The sequence below is a fragment of the Theropithecus gelada genome, chromosome 12 (genome assembly GCF_003255815.1).
Source record: "Theropithecus gelada isolate Dixy chromosome 12, Tgel_1.0, whole genome shotgun sequence".
Lineage (NCBI taxonomy): Eukaryota > Metazoa > Chordata > Mammalia > Primates > Cercopithecidae > Theropithecus > Theropithecus gelada.
In genome coordinates, this window is record NC_037680.1 from 95,863,189 (window position 1) to 95,883,550 (window position 20,362).

At 54.7% G+C, this 20,362-nt stretch overlaps 2 protein-coding genes across 7 annotated transcripts; both read right to left on the reverse strand.

The window, feature by feature from the left end:
• Positions 1-39: 39 nt before the first annotated feature.
• ABCB6 (ATP binding cassette subfamily B member 6 (Langereis blood group)) lies at positions 40-8,835 on the reverse strand. Of its 2 annotated transcripts, XM_025405566.1 has the most exons (19): positions 8,114-8,835; positions 7,658-7,795; positions 6,631-6,811; positions 6,343-6,444; positions 5,976-6,159; positions 4,944-5,065; positions 4,362-4,471; positions 4,096-4,161; positions 3,801-3,926; positions 3,564-3,640; positions 3,413-3,476; positions 3,215-3,300; positions 2,992-3,049; positions 2,353-2,457; positions 1,213-1,387; positions 979-1,091; positions 650-744; positions 500-568; positions 40-317 (listed from the first exon to the last, which is right to left on the reverse strand). In XM_025405566.1, exons 1-19 carry the CDS (start codon positions 8,660-8,662, stop codon positions 209-211), a joined length of 2,529 nt encoding a protein of 842 aa, XP_025261351.1. In that variant the 5' UTR covers positions 8,663-8,835; the 3' UTR covers positions 40-208. The 2 variants fall into 2 exon arrangements, with proteins under 2 accessions (XP_025261351.1, XP_025261352.1); XM_025405567.1 differs by lacking the exon at positions 7,658-7,795 and having other exon boundaries at positions 8,114-8,811.
• Positions 8,836-9,342: 507 nt separating this feature from the next.
• On the reverse strand, positions 9,343-20,335 carry ATG9A (autophagy related 9A). Of its 5 annotated transcripts, XM_025405572.1 has the most exons (17): positions 20,163-20,236; positions 19,640-19,803; positions 19,067-19,118; positions 18,552-18,683; positions 18,400-18,443; positions 17,483-17,547; positions 15,681-15,842; positions 15,341-15,482; positions 14,067-14,815; positions 13,830-13,983; positions 13,546-13,725; positions 12,608-12,856; positions 12,236-12,414; positions 12,014-12,131; positions 11,044-11,266; positions 10,715-10,860; positions 9,343-10,420 (listed from the first exon to the last, which is right to left on the reverse strand). In XM_025405572.1, exons 4-17 carry the CDS (start codon positions 18,652-18,654, stop codon positions 10,415-10,417), a joined length of 2,520 nt encoding a protein of 839 aa, XP_025261357.1. In that variant the 5' UTR covers positions 18,655-18,683; positions 19,067-19,118; positions 19,640-19,803; positions 20,163-20,236; the 3' UTR covers positions 9,343-10,414. The 5 variants fall into 5 exon arrangements, with proteins under 5 accessions (XP_025261357.1, XP_025261353.1, XP_025261358.1 ...); XM_025405568.1 differs by lacking the exon at positions 19,640-19,803 and having other exon boundaries at positions 20,163-20,306; XM_025405573.1 differs by lacking the exon at positions 19,640-19,803 and having other exon boundaries at positions 19,067-19,115; positions 20,163-20,235.
• Between the last annotated feature and the right edge of the window lie 27 nt (positions 20,336-20,362).

Here is a 20,362-nt window from a genome sequence, read left to right on the forward strand (position 1 = left end):
ACTGCAGTACCCCACCCCACAAAGCCACAGTGATCCTCACACAGGCCACATTTTTATTTGCCCAAAAGGTGTTTTTCTGAAAGGTCCCTTTCCCTTACTATAGCTAGCACCGCACCCCAAGACCAGGATGAAATAAGCTAGGGAAGGGGCGTACATCTTATTCCCTTCTGGGTTAGTCTTTGAGAGGGAAGTGGCCAAACTTTTGTCATCATTCCATGGTCTGAGGCATAGTGTCTTCAGAGGTTTCTTCCTGTCCCTGCTGCTGCAGCTGCCACATGTCAGCATACACCCCACCTCGGGACAACAGAGCCTCATGCCTGGGGTGAGGAGGAAAGTGTGAGTCCCAACCATCAGTTTTACCCCAAGAGTCCTTGCCGCCAGCCTGCAGAGAGGATGGGATGGGCAAGGGAGGTCCCCTCCAGAAGCCTCTGGGACTTCACACCCCCTTTCCTGGAGCCCTCAATTCAGAAGACCTGTCCTTTTGATCTCTGTCTCTTACCGTCCCCTCTCCACGATGCAGCCATCCTTGATGACGAGGATCTGGTCAGCATTGACCACAGTTGAGAGCCTGAGAAGTCAAAGATCAGTTGCCTACTACCCCACCCAAAGCGGCCACACCGCCAGCCGCCCCAGGCCTGTAGTCCTGTACCTGTGTGCCACTACGATGGTAGTGCGGTTGGCACAGACTTTGGCCAGAGAAGCCTGGATGGCCCTCTCATTAGATGTATCCAGCGCTGACGTTGCCTGTAGAGAGGGTCCAGGTAAAACTGTTCCTGCCACTCAAAACCCCAATGGAAGGAGGCAGGCTGCTGGCTGAGGCCTCAAGAATATACAAGAGCCTTGTTTGGGCTTGAGAACTGTAAAGTGTGTTTTGTGAGACGTGGATTCATGATATCTGTTCTAGGTGAGGACAGTGCCCAGCAGGAATGGCTTGAGCATACACAAGGGAGGAAGGAGGGGAGGAGACCCAGGGCGCACCTCATCCAGCAGAATGATGTCCGGAGCCTTGAGGATGGTGCGGGCAATGGCGACGCGCTGCTTCTCCCCACCGCTCAGCTTCAGTCCCCGCTCACCCACCTGTGTCCTGTACCCTGTGGATATTACCCACCACACGTTTCTTACGTGGAAGAAACAAGAAACGGAGGGAACAGGGGTCAGAGATTAACAGGACAACACCAGGAGGGGAGGGGACTCTCTGCAAAGGAATCTTACCTTCAGGGAAAGCCATAATGGCATCATGGATGCCTGCAGCCTGAGCAGCAGCCTCCACCTCATCATTCCCAGCTGTGACACGGCCGTAACGGATATTGTCAGCGATGGTGTCATTAAAGAGAACAGTATCTTGGGGCACAACTCCAATGTGAGACCGGAGAGAGGCCTGGGTCACCTAGGGCCAAAAGACCACACAATCTGCCTTGTGAGATACCCCCAAGGCCTGGGAGGGAGGGTGGGCTGGCCAGAAGCACATGGGATAAGAGGCCCTGTTAAGAATCCCACCATCACTGCCCCAGACCTTAGCCGTGTGGGCAAATCACTCCTCTGTGTTTCCCCATCTTCTCTTCCCACTTCACCAGATTGCTGCCAATGTTTGGTTTGGTTTTGGGATAGAGTCTCACTCTGTCACCCAGGCTGGATTGCTGTGGCAAAATCTCGGCTCACTGCAGCCTTGACCTCCTGGGCTCACGCAATCCTTCCACCTCAGCTTCCTGAGTAGCTAAGACCACAGGTGCTTGCCACTATGTCAAGCTAATTTTTAATTTTTTGTTGAGATGGGGTTGTCGGGATATGCTGCCCAGCCTGGTCTCAAAATCCTGGACTCAAATGATCCTGCTGCCTTGACCTCCCAAAGTGTTGGGATTACAGGTGTAAGCCACCACACTTGGCTACAGAAGATCTTTGTACCTTTGTTTGTGTGTGTGTGTGTGTTTTTGTTTTGAGACAGGGCGTTGCTCTGTCACCTACGCTGGAGTGCAGTGGCATGATCACAGCTCACTACAGCCTCCTGGTGGGACTACATGTGTGCGCCAGCATGGCCAGCTAATTTTTGTATTTTTTGTAGAGAGGGTGTTGTGCCATGTTGCCCAGGCTGGTCTTGAACTCCTGGGCTCAAGTGATCCACCTGCCTCGGCCTCCCAAAGTGCTGAGATTACAGGCATGAGCCACCTTTGTAGCTTTTATGGCACCACACAAATCCTTCATAGGACTACTTTACTTGTGTGACTGTAGGTTATATCATGCTAGAATGGCCCTATTTTGTTGCAAGGGTGACATCTACTCTCTCTGGACACCCAGCCCTTATCATTCCTCCACACACAGACCCCTAAACTACAGTCTTCTCCTGAGCAACCTTACCTGTGAAATGTCCTGCCCGTCTATTCGGATGCAGCCAGAGCTGATGTCATAGAAGCGAAACAGCAGGCGCAAAATTGTGCTCTTCCCTGCCCCAGATGGGCCCACCTGTTGCAATGGAAACAGTGGAAAAAATCTCAGGGCCACTGGCTTTTTTTTCTTTTTTTCTTTTTTTTTGAGATCGAATCTCACTGTCACCCAGGCTGGAGTGCAATGGCACAATCTCAGCTCACTGGAACCTCCGACTCCCAGGTTCAAGTGATTCTCCTGCCTCAGCCTCCCGAGTAGTGGGATTATAGGCGCCCACCACCACGCCCAGCTAATTTTTGCATTTTTAGTAGAGATGGGGTTTCACCATGTTGGTCAGGCTGGTCTCAAGCTCCTGACCTTAGGTGATCTGGCCACTTAAGCCTCCCAAAGTCCTGGGATTACAGGCGTGTGCCACCACACCCGGCTGAGGCCCACTGGCTTTTAAGGTTCCCTCTCCAAGAGGTCACCGATGTCCGTGGAGGCTGCACCATTCAATCCTGTTGCCTGTTGTGACTGGGCTCTCTGACTCCACACCCTGGGTCACGAGCTACCATGGGCACTGAATGAGGGAAGCTTGAGGCATCTGGGCCAAGTGGCTGAGTCTCCTCTCACCAGGGCCAGTGTCTGTCCAGGCATCACAGTGAAAGACACGTCCTGCAGAGTCTCCCGCCTGCAAGGGAGGGTGGTTGCTCAGCAGGCGCCTTCCATCACCAGAGCTGCTAGTAGGCCCTGCCCCTCCCCTGCCCAGGCTCTTTTCCAAAAGCAGGGATTCAGAGCAGTGAGAAGCAGGAAGGCAGTGTGCAGAAAAGCACAGAAAAGCAAAGGAAGGCCTCACCCATCGGCGTAGCTGAAGTGCACGTTCTCAAACTCAATTCGGCCCTTCTGAAAGCGAAGGGGCCCTGCTCCAGGAAGGTCCTTCACCTGGAAGGGCACCACCCATGTGTGCTGAGGTTCTCAGCTTTGTATTTTCCAAGCACAAGAAACACCACACAGCTCCTCCTTCCCCAAACCCTACTCCTCTCCCTTCACTCACTTCTGTCTCCTCTTTAAGCAAGTCAAACATGTTCTCCATGTCAATGAAGTTGGTCTGGATCATCCTGCAAAAAGGTGCTGGTTAGGACTTCTCTGAGTAGCCAGGAAGTAGTAATGTGCCCTGGACAGGTGAGGGCCAGGGCTCAGATTACCTGTAGTAGGTGCCAAACCAATTGAGGGGCATGTACAGCTGGATGATGTAGGTACCAAAGAGCACATAGTCCCCAACCTGTGGCGATCAAGGAAGCGGACCACGTCACGGGAGGCCTGCAGGCTGCTCTTCTTTTGTCACCCTGCCCACTTCCTAGCCAAGAGCCTGGTGGCCCAGACACAGGCCCCAGGCCCCCTTTTCCTTGTGCCCCACTCTCTCATCCAAGATCCTGCCTCACCTGTAGTTTCTGCTCACTGACAAAGTATGCACAAAGCAGGGAGCCGGCGAGGAGCCCAAGCCCAATCACCAGGTTCTGGGTCTGATTTAGTAAAACCAGTGAAGCGCTGGACTTCCACTCCAAACCCTGAGGGCAATAACACAGGAAGAGGAATGTCCTATACACGATGGCCATCAGTGAGTCCAAACCTGGGCCCAGGCCCCTTCCACCCCAACATTCGACTATTACTCCTGGCCCTGAAAATTCTACCAGGCCAGGGCATTATTCTCTGGAGGCCTCAAACTAGCATCCTCACCTGATATTTGATGATGGCCTCTCGATAGCGTTCCACTTCATAACTCTCGGCGTTGTAATACTTCACCTGATGAATTCAAACCAAAATTATTTGGCATGGGCACAACACATGGCACTCGGGTCATTCCCCCCAACTCTCAGTCCTCCTTCCTTATTTCAAACATCACACAAACATCACACCCCCAGCTCTCTGTCAGCCCCAGTGGTCCTAGCCACACTCCTCCACATCTCCACACCTTACACCACTGCCACTGGGGCCTCTGTTACCGTCTCAAAGTTTAGCAGAGAGTCCACTGCTCGTGCCCGGGTAGCATTTTCCTGTGTGTTCATAGCGCGGCGAAACTTGGTTCTCCACTCAGTGACCACAATGGTCAGGGCTGGAGGGTGACAGGATGGGGAGCAGAATAGGACATCATCCCCAAAAGCAGAGACCAAATGTCAATGTCCACTACCTGCCATGTACACACTAAACCTATGCTCAAGCCCAGAGACCCAGATTCCACAGGGAGGTATCTCTGCAACCTACACAAAGCCTCATGTGTAGAAAACGCTTTTGGTAAACAAATGAAAGCAAGCTGCATCTTGTTACACAAATGAGGCTTCCTTGACCTGTGTCCACAGTGCAGACTTAACGTAACAAGAATGTCCTTCCCCAGCCCCCTCAGCTAGATTGAGCTAAGGTTTGATTTGATAGAAGAGACCCGCCCATCACATGAGGAGCACCAGGAGCCCATTCAAGTCCACCAATCCAACACCTCCCATAGGTGGGTCACTTGAGTGGGGACAGAGCTCATGGCCAAGGGAGTCTCTGGATAGTTCACGGAGATGGTGTCACCCAGCAGCACTCACTGAGGTAAAGACTCATGCACAGGAACACAATGAGGCCAAACCAGGCGTTGAAGAACATGCTGAAGTAGATGATGCCAATGACGATGTCGGCCAGCGTGGGGATGACATTGAACACCAGGTAGCTAGGAGGGCAGGTCAAGTGAATAAGAAAGGTTTGGGGGCTTAAACCCAGCAACCCTGCCTCTAGACATTTCAGGGTAGTGTTTTATTTTCAAGCAACAGACTGGAACCAGTCTTAATTGATTCTATCCTCAAGAGGTGGGTGGCTAAATCAACCATGCCCAAACTACAGAATTCTCTGTATCAATTACAATGAATGAGGGAGACCTTCAGGCATGAAAGAAAAACATATCTCCATAATGTTCTGGTAATAAGCAACTCTGAGAATGATGGCTATGTCACAATACCATTTGTTTTAGCAAAAACCTCCACGATACCATATTAGTTATGTGAGTCTGCATATATAGTATGCATGTAAAAATGCAAAAAAGCAGAACCCAGCCAGGCACGATGGCCCACAGCTGTAGTCCCAGCACTTTGGAAGGCCAGGTGGGCAGATCATGAGGCCAGGAGTTCGAGGCCAGCCTGGCCAACATGGTGAAACCCTGTCTCTACTAAAAATACACCAATTAGCCAGGCACGCTGGTGCACATCCGTAATTCTAGCTATTCAGGAGGCTGAGGCAGGAGAATTGCTTGAACCTGGGAGGCAGACATTGCAGTGAGCAGAGATTACACCACTGTACTCCAGCCTGGGTGACAGAGCGTGACTCTGTCTCAAAAAAAGAGCAGAACCCAACATACTAAACAGTGGGAAGCTCTGAAGAAGTGAGGGCAGCTCGAAAGAGATTTGCCCTCTGCCTGCATTACCTGAGTTATTAGGAGGGCATGTGTACAATAATCCTATGATTTAAAAAACACTAAGGTGGGAGGGGCAGCTCCTCAGGCAAGGTCTGTTCTCTTCCTCCTACAGGCCCCTCTCCGTGCTTCTCTGGCTCCACCCTCCCACATGCCCTTTCCACTGGGGTGGCACCTGAGCAGCCCTGTGACACTGGATGTGCCCCGATCCGTGATCCGCAGCACCTCCCCTGTGCGGCGCCCTAGGTGCCAGCGCAGTGAGAGCTCGTGCAGGTGGGAGAAGATGCGCAGCTCCACCCGCCGAGACGTGAACTGCTGCACCCGGATCCACAAGAAGGTGCGCAGGTTGCTCACGAAGCCTGTAGGGAGCCAGGGGAGGCCTCAGTAGGGCCTGGGAGCTGAGGGATGTCAGCCCAGCACCAGGAAGTGAAAGGTCTGAGAGCACATGGGGGCTGGGGAGGAATGCTGATGGAGGTGGATGGTGAGGGAATGCCTGTGGGAAGGGACTGTACCTAGCAGGGTGAGGGCGGAGTCTCTCATACCTGTACTGCCAGTGCCACCCCCCTGGAGGAACTTGAGGAAGACGTAGCTGGTAACAGTCCAGGCCAGAGAGCTCCAAGGTGCCTTCTCAGTCAGCAAGTTCACTGTGGAGAAAATGAGTCAGAGCCCACTTATGGCACCCAGGACTCTCTTCAGGCAAAATGGCCCCAGGTACCAGCCACAGCCTCTTTCTGACCACCCAGCTCTGTCCCACCTCCCTAGGTAAGGACCACCCCAGCCACCAAACTGATGAAGGACCAGCACACTGAGCTGGTGCTCCTCCTGCTCACCAATGTTCCTATAGAATATAGGCACCAACACGTTGAGTGCCCGTTCCAAACCCATGAGCCCCAGGCAGATGAGCACCACCAGCTGCAGAGCTGGACTCCCTCGAGGCCACAGGTAGCCACTCAGGAGGCGGAGCTTCCTGCCAAAATCTCGCCAGGTAGACTGTTGGGCTGTTGACTGAACCTAGGATGGTGAAACACATAGGAGGGGAGCTCAGAAATCAAGCAAGTGCACTAGCCAGAAACCCGTTAGGGAAAAACATATTGGGTTATAGCTCCCAGGTATCTCAGACCCACAAGTGATCCTTGATGGGGTCAGAAAAACTAAGTTGCAAACTGATATTTGGAAAAGAAGCATTTCATTTTGCAGGGAAGGAATGATGACAGGGAATAAAATGAAGAGACTCTAGGATTCAGAAACTGAGGTGAGGCCTGGTGCAGTGGCTCATGCCTGTAATCCCAGCACTTTGGGAGGACGAGGCAGGTGGATCACCTGAGGTCAGGAGTTCAAGACCAGCCTGGCCAACACGATGAAACCCCATCTCTACTAAAAATACAAAAATTAGCTGGGTGTGGTGGTACACACCCGTAATCCCAGCTACTTGGGAGGCTGAGGCACGAGAATTGTTTGAACCCAGGAGGCAGAGGGTGCAGTGAGCTGAGATTGCGCCACTACACTCCAGTCTGGGCGACAGAGCAAGATTCTGTCTTAAAAACAAAAAGAGGCTGGGTGCGGTGGCTCACGCCTATAATCCCAGCACTTTGGGAAGCTGAGGCAGGCGGATCGCGAGGTTAAGAGATCGAGACCATCCTGGCCAATGCTGTGAAACCCTGTCTCTACTAAAAATACAAAAATTAGCTGGGCATGGCGGCATGCGCCTGTAGTCCCAGCTACTCAGGAGGCTGAGGCAGGAGAATCGCTTGAACCTGGGAGGCAGAGGTTGCAGTGAGCCGAGATTACGCCACTGCACTCCAGCCTGGTGACAGAGCAAGACCCTGTCTCCAAAAAAAAAAAGAAACTGAGGTGTACCTGGCTCCTTTCCACATCTTGGTCCTCTTCATGAACCTGCAATGTATAGGACTGGGGACGAAGTCCAGGGGCCCAGAGACCCAGGACAAACAGCCCTCCAGAGACCACATACCGCAGCACCCACAGGCTAAACTGAACCTAGAAGGAAATATAAGTGGAGAGAGTATCATTGAGAATAAAATTTCATTGTATTACTACTTATAATAGGGCCAGGGACTGGTGTCAGGAACACATGCAGCACTTACAGGCTTAAAAAAAAAAAAAAAAAGCAAAACCACAGTGACTCAGCAAAGGCACACCCCACCAGCTGGCTATCAGCTCCCCGCAGGACTCAGCCCCTCCCTTCTCCCTTTGCTTAGAGGCATCCTAAAGCCTGGAAGCAGTGTGACTGGACAGGCAGTGCTTTCTCCCAGGCCCGGCCTGCAGAGGCTTCCCCCTCCCTACAGAGTCCCTCACCTGCTGGCCCAAGTCCGCCCTTGCCCACCACCACTGTGGGCTGTTCCAAGACACCAGTGCCAAGTTCTCGGCTGCAAACGCCACAGTCCAGAGAAGCAGGAGACCCGGGCTGTGCCTGAACTTGATCCAAATGCCCATTGCCAGACGCTGCCGTGCCTGGCTCCGCTCCACGACGAGCAGCCACAGGCCACAGGCGCCGGCCAGACTCTCCAGCACGGAGGCCAGCAGTAGGTAGCTTGGCAGTGGGGCCCCCCGGGCAGTGCCCACCCGGCCAGCCAGGCCGGCCAGGGGCAGCGCCACCTGAAATGTGGCCAGAAGCAGCTGCAGCACGTAGGGAGAGACGCGAGGGCCGGCCCCCCAAGACAGCGAATCAGTACCAGCGGGCCGCTCCCGGGGTCTGCAGGGAAGAGCCAGCACCAAGGCCAGAGCCCCCAGCGCCATCCGCGTCGAGGGCACCAGCGTGAAGAAGAAGCAGGGGCTCAGGCCATCCTGCATCCAGGCCGGACCCACGGGCCCTTCGGCCTCGCAGTAGTTGCCCACAGTCACCATGGCAATGCGTGGACACCGGCCGGGGCTAAGGGCACTGCGGGACCAAAGGACGGGACTGATCACTCGGAGAGGGGCGAGGACATCCGGGTGCTCGGCTCACGTAGCCGCTGGGCGCTAAGCTGCGGGGGTCCCGGGAAGGGACGCACGTGGACCAGGCCTCACTGCCCACTCCCCTCGCGCACGCGCCGCCGCCACGCACTCACGCAGGGCACGTACGCCGTCTGAGCCCGGCCCCGCTCGCTCTGGGCCTGGGACCCTTCCGCCGACTGCAGGCCCACGGGAATGCTCGGTTTTGGACTCGCACCGAGCTCCACAGCTGTGGCCCCGCCCACATGACCGCCCCCAGCCCCTACCAGGGTTCCCATTGGCCAAATGTCTCCGAAGGGGGGCGGGGGAAATGGTGCACGCGAGGAATGCAAAATAGAGGGGCAGAGCCGGCTTGTTTACGTGCTCAGAGCGGGAAATCTGACCACCACGTTCGGCTGGAAACCTCCACGGAATCGTGGCTTGGGGCTGGAAACAGACCTCCACAGAACCGTGGGTCGGAAGCTGCCCTTCCGCCAGCCGCCTAGCTCAGCGTATCTGAGCAACGGCCTAAACATAACTTTCTTCTAGACCCCGGCCGAGTCCATCCCATTTCTCTTGTTCCCAGGATTCTAGCCGCGCGAGACAAGAAGAAGTCTGGTCAAACTCCCTTTTTATTAAGGGTTATCAAGCTGTACACGGTCCGTATCCTGCTCCGCTCCGAGTTCGGGCAGCGCAATTCACCACTCTCCCAAAGCCGGACCACAGCTGGGTGAGGGGTGGGACAGAGTAGGAGCAGTCCCAGCATGCAGTGCAGCAGCCCAAAGCCTCGGGCGAGGCATCGCCCTTCATCCCCCTCCAGGGGACAGCGAGATGCGGGCCAGAGCTCTCTTGCTGGGACGTACACAGCTGAGGTCACCCTCCAGCCCGGTCTGTCCCATGTGCACGTGATGGGGGGTACGATAAGCAGCAATGAGGGCCCAGGAAGACCTTAGTCTCCTGGGGGCCCATCCTAAAAGTTGGAAAGGGCAGCAAAGTATTTCCATCCTGCTCCTACAATTTAGAAACCTTCTTTCTTAGTGTCAAAAGATAGCGTTGAGGGGAGCTGGAAGCTAGGGCCTTCACCCCAACGCAAAGCAAAAGCCGAACGGAATGGGAGCAAGCAAACAGAACAGGAGCAAGCAGCACACACAGGCCAGTGATGTGCAGGAAGCGGAGAGAGGCGAGCCGGTTGCAGCACTGGGCGAGAACTGCGGGTGAGGTAAGGGCCACAGCCTGACCTGCTCATCTATTGAGGGGGCTAGGGAAGGTTGCAGGGGTTGAGGGTCCAGGCCCAACCTCCCCACTCCACAGTTGGCACAGGTTCTCCCTGCTTGGCAGCTTCTGTGGTGGGCAGCCCTCTGGAGACTTGCAGGGGTAGGTGTAAAGGTGGCAGTACTGGGGCTGGGCTGGGGACCGGTTTCTAGCACCACACTCTGAGCCAAGGGGGTCCTGGGGATGAGGCTAGAGTCCTGTGTGCCCTCGGTTCCTAGGCCCCAAATTCCTCTCCTGGGGCTGTGGCAAGCGCCCAGTGTTGGCACCTCCATTGGCCAGGCACAGACACACAAACACCACACACGTGGGGCCAGGCAACACTCAGAGGAGCCCTCCCATGGCGGAAAGACGGGATGGGATGGCAGGGCAGCGGTGGCCTCCATCCTGGGCCATAGGAACCCTGCTCAGCTTTGTCTATACCTGTGGAGAGAAAGGGTTGGTAACAGAGATAGTCTTCAGCTACTGGCTGATACCTGCTAGCCCCATAGAAACCTAGAGATAAAGGGACAGGAAAGGTTGATTCCTGGGGAGGTAAGGAAAGGAAAAACCAAGCCCTGCAGAGCAGTTGAGAAAAGAAGGGGTAGTGTATTTTGGAGGGGAGGGTACAGAATCTCTGCGTGGGGGTGGGGCATACCTTCCTTCCCCTGAAAGGCTATTACCTCACCCTGTAAGTTACTACTTCTGGCACTTGTTCCTAGGCCCTGGGGCCCTTACCTTGTGCACCTGAGGGGGTAGCTCATCCTCCGAGCCCTCTTCGGGCACGGGCTCAGGGTGCCTTGATGCCGATTGCCCATCTTCCGCCCACCCTCCAAGAGGCAGCCGAGAGAAATGAGAGGGAGCCCGGGGCACTGTGCCAGGATCTGGAGACAAGTAAGAGTAAGTATACTCACAGAAGGAACACAAGAATGAGGAACAGGCTGGGGGCTGCTTGGCGGGGTGAGTCTTTGGGCCTGGTCCCTTAGACCTCTTTCCTCCCCTTGAGAGGCCCTGGAAGAACTACTCTTCCCTGCAGCCTGTTTCCTTCTATACCCCCAACTAGATACCTGTGATGCCGCCGTAGCGCCTCTGGAAGCCCCCGTGCAGGGCGGTGGTCTCGGGAGCTCCAGGCCGGGGTGCTGCACAGGGATAGCTGGCAGAGCGAGGGATAGACTGGGGGGCCCGGGCGCCCTCGCCCCCTTCATCAGGGGCGCTTTCCCCACTCTCATCACTCTCCCGGCGGTGCCATACATGCCGCTCAGGTTCAGCCTGGGCCTGCTGCTTGTGGAGCTGGAGAAATGGGGGGCTCATTAGTGGGGGACAGAAGGATGTCCATCTGAAACAGCTGCCCTCCAACCTGCTATCAGTCAGTTCCTGCTTTATCCCTTCCCTGAGAATCCTTGCCTCAGAGCACCTATTATGTTAATAGTGTGTAATATACCTCTCATCTTTGCAGGTTACATTCACAGCAGATCCCCCGAAGAAGCCTGTGTTGTAATGGCCCTCATTTTACCTATTCATTTGATTCAAGAACAAACCGACTGATGGTCTAAGGGCCAGGCACTCTTTTAGGTGTGTGGAGACAGCAGTGAACAAAACAGACAGAAATGCCAGCCCTTGTGAGGCTTATATACTGGTAGAGGGGATATAGAATAAGTAAATAAATAAGGAAAAAGCACGGTATGTCATATGGTGCTAAATGCTATGGAGAAAACTAAGACAGGAAGACTCAGAAGGGTGGGCAAGGAAGCCTACTGAGAGTGATCAGAGAAAGTCTCAGGGAAACGGCAGCTGTAGAGACCTGCGAAGAAGAAGGAGGAGGCCATCTGGATATCCCAGGGAAGTGGATTCTAGGCAGGGGAAACTGCAAGTGTGTGAAGGCCCTGGATGAGAGCACGCTTAGCTAAAAAGGATATTAAGAAAGTAGATATGGGATTGGGGGTGGCAGAGCAGGTAAATGGCAGAGAAGGGTTTGGAACCCCAGTCTTACTTCTCCGCATCTAAACCCTCCACTCTGTTTTTCAGCTGCGTACTCACCTGGTGCATATAGAGGGCATGCAGGCTCATCTCTGTGGACGCGTATTCCGACAGCACCAGGCTCTGCAGCTGTCCTTCCCACACGCTGCTCCCGGAGCTGGCTGTCCTGGCATCCACCCTGTCTCTCCCAGTACAGACAGACAGCAGCTGTGAACTTTTCCAAGACCCACACAAGCTGCTGAGGGCTGCCATGCCCTCCCATCTTGGCCCCCATTTACTCACCCAGAGCCTGTCATGGTGCTGTGCGCCCGGCCTGTGGGCGCCTGCACGGGTTGCAGTGGGGAGAAGGAGCGCAGGGCAGAGGCCACTTCAGCCCTGTGCCTGGAGCCCTGCAGGTCTCTGGGCAGTGGAGGGCCCCGGCAGGATGAGCCAGCTACTACATTTGCAATAAGGCTCAGGGGCTATGAAAGAAAGGGGTAGGTAGAATTCTTAAGGAACGAAAAAGGCGTCCGGGGTCCCGTAGTATTCTGTATCTCAGGCCCCAGTGGTACATACTTAAGAGACAGAAGGAAGCCTTCCACCCCATGCCCGGTCCTCAACTCCCAGCTCCTGAAGTCCACTCTGCCCATCATCTCCCAGTCCCCAGGAACACACCTCAGACTCAGATTGTAAGGACTGGATAGACGTAAAGAGGGCATTTTCAGGGAGCAGACCCCCTTGGGCGAGGCTAGCAGCTGCTCCATCCCGCTGAACCTGCTCCTTGAGGAAGCCTAGGAAGGCTGTGCTCTCACGCGGTGGCTGCCAGCCAGGGTTGGTGATGGCAAAGTGCATGAGTGACAACTCTGTCTTTCCATCCTCGGCTTGCTGGTACACTGAGGCCTCTGTCTGCCCAGCAGACAGCCACTGCACAAGGAAGAGCAGAGTAAGCAGGACTGTTCTCTGCCAGGAGCCTTCCTGCACCTTTCCTGTTAGTGGAGAGGCCTTACCCTTGGAGGACGGAAACCACAGTGCACTGTCAATCTTTCCCAGGGGCCCTAGTGCCCCCCACCCCAGGCGGGGCCGCATGCTGAGCAGTTACTTGTGTTGTGCCTTTCTTTTTTTTTTTTTTTTTTTTGAGACAGAGTCTCGCTCTGCCGCCCAGGCTGGAGTGCAGTGGTGTGATCTTGGCTCACTGCAAGCTCCGCCTCCCGGGTTCACGCCATTCTCCTGCCTCAGCCTCCCGAGTAGCTGGGACTACAGGCGCCCGCCACCTCGCCCGGCTAGTTTTTTTGTATTTTTTAGTAGAGATGGGGTTTCACCGTGTTAGCCAGGATGGTCTCGATCTCCTGACCTCGTGATCCGCCCGTCTCGGCCTCCCAAAGTGCTGGGATTACAGGCTTGAGCCACTGCGCCCGGCCGTGTTGTGCCTTTCTTAAGGGAGCTTGGCCAAGGGTGCAAATTGGTTGAAATCCAGCCCAGGCTCCCAAGCAGTGTGCCCCTGGTATAGGATTGCCTTTGTGTAACTCAGAAGAGGTGTCTTTTTGCGGTTTTCCCAAAGACACTGTATGTTCCAGCATTATCCCTGGCCACCTGGCTCCCTCCTCTCCCAGTACCTGGGGATGACCATGCTGGCGAACATCCATCTGAGCAAAGGAGCAGGTATCTCCCACACCAACGACCTCCACGGTGAAGTTTCGGAAGAAATCTATAATCTCCAGGGCCCGTGGGCGCAGGCAGAAGATGAGGATGAGGGGTGTGACAATGGGGCTCAGCAACTCTTCCAAAATGAACACCTAAAAGGGCGGGACCAAGGTCACAAGCGAGCAGGAGGGAGCCCAGCCCTCACCACCAAGCTACCAGCCAGTCTCTAGCAGGCCCTAACTCCAACTCCACTCACTGCCTTGTACTGGAAGAGCTGGGCAAACTCGTCCCGGGTCTGTGAGCGGTGGGCATTACCCTGCCAGTGGTCAGGCATGTAGTGGATGTGAGCGAGGATCACGCGGAGCAGCTGCTCAGGGCAGAACACCATGTGCTGGTCCGGGATAAAGGACCTAGTGGGATCAGGGTCATGGTGAGATGTAAGCGTTTCCCAGGAATGCTAGATGGCTTGCTCCCACCCGCGGCCCTGGCCCACCTGCACACGGTCACGGTGACCCCCAGGAGTGTGACGGTGGTCAGGACATGTTCCACAGCCAACACATCTTCGTCGTAAATGGTGAGGGCAATAAGCACGGCCAGGATGGAGCCAGCGAAGAAAGCTCCATTCTTGGCCAGCAGTGTCAAAAGTGGTGACAAGAAGCAATTCATGTACTTGGAGGCGGGCTTGTAGCCACGGTTGAGGCGGGACTGCAGCTCGTGCTCCAGCTCGTTGAAGTGGCGGAGGTAGCAGCGGCCATAGAGTGACCAGCAGCGTGCTCCCAGAGCCCCCGGCTCCCGCTTCAGCACCTCAGCATAGCTGAAGAAGGCATAGAGGATTTGCCATATGAGGATGAGGGGGCACAGCAGGAAGTTAGCGATGCCAATCCACAGGATGCGGTTGCTGAGGCGCTGGGCCAGCTCTAGCCGTTGCCCCCCACGTTTGTACTCGGCCTTGAGGCTCCATTCATTGAGAAACAGAGAGCCAGGTCCCCAGAAGAGGATCAGCTCAAAATTGTACTTGAGGCCACGGGTGAAGAAGACGGCCTCCCCGAGGCCAGGCAGGCGGAAGCGCAGAGGCAGGAGGGATTTGTTAACCAGTGCCACCATGTAGTTCTGGAAACGGAGGATGCGGTGGTAGATGTCCAGTTCTGTCAGCTCACGTTTGTGGATGCAGATCTGGTGCTCCTTCTGAGTCTGCACGATCCGGGCCTGCACTTCCTGCCACGTGCAATATGGAAGGGCAGACTGCAGGGTGAGGTGGGGAAGAGACAAAGTATGGAAGGTGGAGTTGTTGCCTCGACCTCTTTGCCCTGTATTAGAAGTGAGGTTCAGGGGTTGTGAGCTTAAGAGACACTTCCTGGCCGGGCGCGGTGGCTCAAGCCTGTAATCCCAGCACTTTGGGAGGCCGAGGCGGGTGGATCACGAGGTCAGGAGATCGAGACTATCCTGGCTAACATGGTGAAACCCCGTCTCTACTAAAAACACAAAAAACTAGCCAGGCGTGGTGGCGGGCGCCTGTAGTCTCAGCTACTTGGGAGGCTGAGGCAGGAGAATGGCGTGAACCCGGGAGGCGGAGCTTGCAGTGAGCCGAGATCACGCCACTGCACTCCAGCCTGGGAGACACAGTGAGACTCCGTCTCAAAAAAAAAAAAAAAAGAGACACTTCCTGACCTGCCAATGACAGATAAGGACAACTGATGCCCAGGTATACACCCATACCTCCCAATACATCTTAGACTATGGGCTAAGTGCCCAACTTCCCAGTCTTACCATAGGGATGCGCAGAGCATGCAGGTAGAAGGAGTGGATCTCCCAGTAGCAGCAAATGTTATAGATGAACTTGATAAGCCGGTGGATCCAGAAGACACCAGCAATGAACAGGATGGTGATAAGGGAGCCATTTTCCTGAATCCTGGTGGGAAAAAAGAAGGGGAGGAGAGGTGGCCCTTGAGGAAGGAGTCTTGGCAGAGACGCTGCTATCCTGAAGTATTTTTGCAAGACTGAGCCTGAGTCAGTTCTGGAGTATGAGTTGCTGCCTCAGACTCCACTCTATTACCCACCTGCTAGCAGAACTCAAGGCTATGGTGTCCTCTTGACTTGCAGCCCTTACCTGGCACTACAGACCTGAGCAGGCAAAAAGGCGTCTGGCAGAGTGACCTTGACAGGTTCAGTAGGGTGAAGACTGTGGTTCACCATCTTGTTGGCAAATAGGATGTCATAGTCCACGCAGCTGACCAGGAAGGTAGTGAAGGCAACCACAAAGAGGAACTGCCTGGAGAGTTGGAAAGAAGGAGTGCAGTCTGAGAGCCAGAGAGGACCCAGTGAAACCCAGTGGGAAGAGAAGAGTCTGGAGGTAGCAGAACAAGACTGGGAACTGGAAGGGCCTGGAGAACTCCCAGTGGGCCCTCTCTGCTCCTCAGCCCCACAGAACTGTCTCAGGCCCACTCTTTGCTCTTAGCCTCAGCTGCCACAGCTGCAGCCTGCTTTCCTCACCTCATGGTAACCTCAGCCACCACTTCTGGACTCTTGAAGGTTTCATCCTGTGGGTCTCTGATCTCCAGTCCCTGATTGCCTTTTGAGGTTGTAGTTAAAAGCCCTTGGGGGAGTTTTCTGATTGAAGGAGGGCTTCTTAGCCCCTTCCCCTTTGGCAATGCTATATGGCTTCTCTCTCCCAGGAGGCTCTCTGCCTAGGAGCAGGCCATGGTACAGCCAAGGCAGAACAGAGGCTTTTCTCTGTGGCTGGCATCTCTGAGACCTCCTGACTGAACAATGTACTTTCCACTGGAGCGTTGAGATGATCAAGGTCAAGACCTGAGTTCTTTTTTCTTTTCCTTTTTTTTTTTTTTTGAGAGAGAGTCTCACTCCGTCACCTGGGCTGGAGTGCAGTGGCACAATCTCAGCTCACTGCAACCTCCACCTCCCAGGTTCAAGTGATTCTTGTGCCTCAGCCTCCCAAGTAGCTGGGACTACAGGCGTGCGCCACCACACCTGGCTAATTTTTGTATTTTTAGGGCCTCCCAAAGTGCTGGGATTATAGGTGTGAGCTGCTGCGCCCAACCAAGGCCTGGGTTCTCTTCATGGAAGAGATAAGCCTTGGAAAGCTTTTCTTGTGAGAAAGCTTGGCCGGGCATGGTGGCTCATGCCTGTAATCCCTGCACTTTGGGAGGCCGAGGTAGGTGAATAACCTAACCTGAGGTCAGGAGTTCGAGACCAGCCTGGCCAACTTGGTGAACTCCCATCTCTACTAAAATTACAAAAACAATTAGCCAGGCATGGTGGCACATGCCTGTTGTCCCAGCTACTAAGGAGGCTGAGGCAGGAGAATCACTTGAACCTGGGAGGCAGAGACTGCACCGAGCCAAGATCGCACCACTGCACTCCTGCCTGGGCGACAGAGTGAGACTCACTCCATCTCAAAAAAAAAGAAAGGTGTGGCCGGGCGCGGTGGCTCAAGCCTGTAATCCCAGCACTTTGGGAGGCCGAGACGGGCGGATCACGAGGTCAGGAGATCGAGACCATCCTGGCGAACACGGTGAAACCCCGTCTCTACTAAAAAATACAAAAAACTAGCCGGGCGCGGTGGCGGGCGCTTGTAGTCCCAGCTACTCGGGAAGGCTGAGGCAGGAGAATGGCGTAAACCCGGAAGGCGGAGCTTGCAGTGAGCTGAGATCCGGCCACTGCACTCCAGCCTGGGCTACAGAGCGAGACTCCGTCTCAAAAAAAAAAAAAAAAAAAAAAAGAAAGGTGAAGCTGTAAGTTTTGGTGCCACACCCAGTCCCTGAACTACAGAGGTTTACAAAGTTTTAGCCTAGGACTGAGTTGTACTGGCAGGTTGGGCCAGGCGTGAGTACAAGGAGAGGAAAGACTAAGACGTATTCTTTCACCACATCATCTGTCCCTTCTTATACTTACATGAGCTCAAAGATCTCCCCAATGAGCATACATGTGAAGCCATTCTTCTGGTGCAGATTATAAACGTATAATTGTTAAGAAAAAGTGGTCAGTAAAGATAGCAGGTAAGAGCACAGACTTTGGTATCAACACACTCAAGCTTAAGTCCTGGCTCTGTGACTTTCTAGCTGTGTGACTTTACCAAGTTACTTAACCTCTCAACTTTTGTCCGTCCACAGTGGCACATTAGGAATGAATAACACTTATCTCATAGGAGTATTAGGTCTGAGATAATGCATGTAAAGTATTTAACACAGAGCTGATACAGAATGAGTCAAAAGATGTTACTTTTTACGATTATTAATATCCCATCAAAAACGAGGCTTGGCTGGGTGTGGTGGCTCACGCCTGTAATCCTAACACTTTGGGAGGCCAAGCCGAGTGGATCACTTGAGGTCAGAAGGTTCAAGACCAGCCTTGCCAACAATGGGGAAACCCTGTCTCTATGAAAAATACAAAAAATAGCCAGGCATCGTGGTAGGTGCCTGTAATCCCAGCTACGTGGGAGAGTGACTGACGCAGGAGAATCGCTTGAACCCAGCAGGTGGAGGTTGCAGTGAGCTGAGATTGCCCCTGGACTCTAGCAGCAACAGAGACTCCATCTCAAAAAAAAAAAAAAAAAAAAAAAAAAAAATGGAGGCTTACCCTTAGAAAGGCTCCACAAATTAACACCACAAAGTAGACACGGGCACACAGATCTTGGTAAATGTGGGCTATCATTACTTAACGATGATTTTACCAGCCTCTTTCAGCCTCAAGATGAGCTCCATTACCCATTCCAGGTATTAGAGTCAAACCTACCCCCACCTTCCACCAGAGACCCGGCTTAAAGAGACACTAATGGTCCCAGAGCTCCAACTCAGAAACACAAAGGATATTCGAGAGAAGAAGAGGTCAAGGTTTTCAATATGGTGCCACGGTGCTGTGGGATAGGAACAGAGATGTCAGAGCTCTGGGAGAACACAAGCCCCTTGCTCCCTCCATGGTCTTCCATCAGCTCTCCCTATGGCTGTCATGTCCAAGAACTCACACTTGCTCCCCTCAGCGACGTGCACCAACAGGTCCTCCTCCCCTGGGGGTGAATCACTGTAGGAGGCCTCTAGGCGCTGGTATTCAGTGTCAAACTGCGCCATCACCACCACCCCCTGTCCACCTTGACCACCTGCCAATGAGGAAGAAGAGACCCTGATTCAGTTCCAGCTGCTGCCCACAGGCTGCCCTGCCTAGTGCAAAAAGGAGTAAGAAAGTACCCTTGGGCTTTGTCTCCACTACCAGCCTGCTTGGCTCAGAGGCAGAGAAGCAGTAACACAAGGAAGGCAGTAAGCTCAGGGCTGGGGAGGCCTTAACTCTGGCCAGTCTGGGCATCTACTGCTACCTTCCTGGCCCAAAGCCAGAATCTGCCCCTTTGTTGGGGGCTGTTTTATCTTCTATTTAACGGACAGAAAAGTCCCTCCCCCACCCATCCTGGAAACCCTGGTCTCCCAAGAGACTAGCAGGTTGGAAGCACTTTGCAAACAAATGTTTGAGAAAAGCACATGGCCCTACCAGCTCCATGGACAGTATGTGCTCCACTCCAGCCCTCGATGCTCTGCAGCTGCTGGAGGAGAAGATGTCAGGCCCCAGAGAGTGGGGAGTGGGGATAAAAAGGAACTCAACCCTCCCACCCATCCACACCCCATGAAGAGGAGGCCGAGCATGGGGCAGGAAGGCTGCAGTGAGGAAGAAGCACCCTTCCAGCCCAGGACTACGAGCACTTCCTCTGGCTGCGCTAAACAGGGCCACTCTTCCAACTCCAGAGTCTCAAGAAATAACTTAGGGACCCCATGGAGAATGAGTGGGTACAGACCTGAGGCCAGGGGCCCCTCTGGACTATTTCTCCATTGCCCCACCTTAGCCTCAGAAATGACATACTTCTCAAGGTCCACAAAACCCCAAGAGAGTCTTTCCTGAAGAGGACCTTTCTGGTCACCCTCTTCTGACTTCCCTAGCACCAAAGATCCAGCCGGTGAGCAAACCTGCTGGATGGGAAACCTTGACTGGGTCAGTGTAGACCCCCGATCCTAGGTGAATTTGTGGGTTCCCTAGGTCCTGGGAGCCAGGCATGGTCGTGGTACTCACCTGTCCGTGCAGCCCCTGGGGGCCGTGGATCTTGGCCCAGCCTGGCCCCGGTGGGATTCCCTGGGCTAGTGAGAGTCCTGGCCCTCAGGGAAGTCACCACTCAAGGGTCCGTGTGGACCAGGGCCCGTGGAGCCCCGGCCGGCTGGGCCTGGGCTCAGGGGTTCCTGCGGATGTTGCAGGGATCGAGTCAGCCCTACAGCTAATAGCCCGGGTGGGCTGGCTTGCCTCCCCACATCCAGCCGCGGCGACCGTGGACCGGAGTCCACCTCGCCCCAGGGTCGCCCGGCCCCAGGCCAAGGGCTGGCAGCTCCCAACAGCGGACAACCTCGCGCGCGGCCCCGGCGCCCGCGCGCGCCCTCGTCTGCGCGCGCCCGCAATCAAAACATTCCGGCTGCACGCCCCCGCCCCGCCGGTGGCGCCCCTTCCCCCGTTACCTGCCGCGAGCTCACTTAGGGCTCCGCAGGCACCCCTGAGCAAGGCCAGACACGGGCCCTGGGATTCCAATAACCGTCTCACGTCTCACCTCAGAAACAGCGACCCGTGTGATTCCAGAGGCTCCGCCGGCTCGGCTCGGCCCGGCCCGATCCGGAGCGCTAGGCCCGGTGTCTGCCACTCACTGTCACCCGCAGCCAGGCTGGCCAATAAGCACGGGGGGTGGAGACACAACTGCCAATTCTTGGCTTCAGGGATGAGACTAAAGGCTCGAGGCGGGTCTTGGACAGT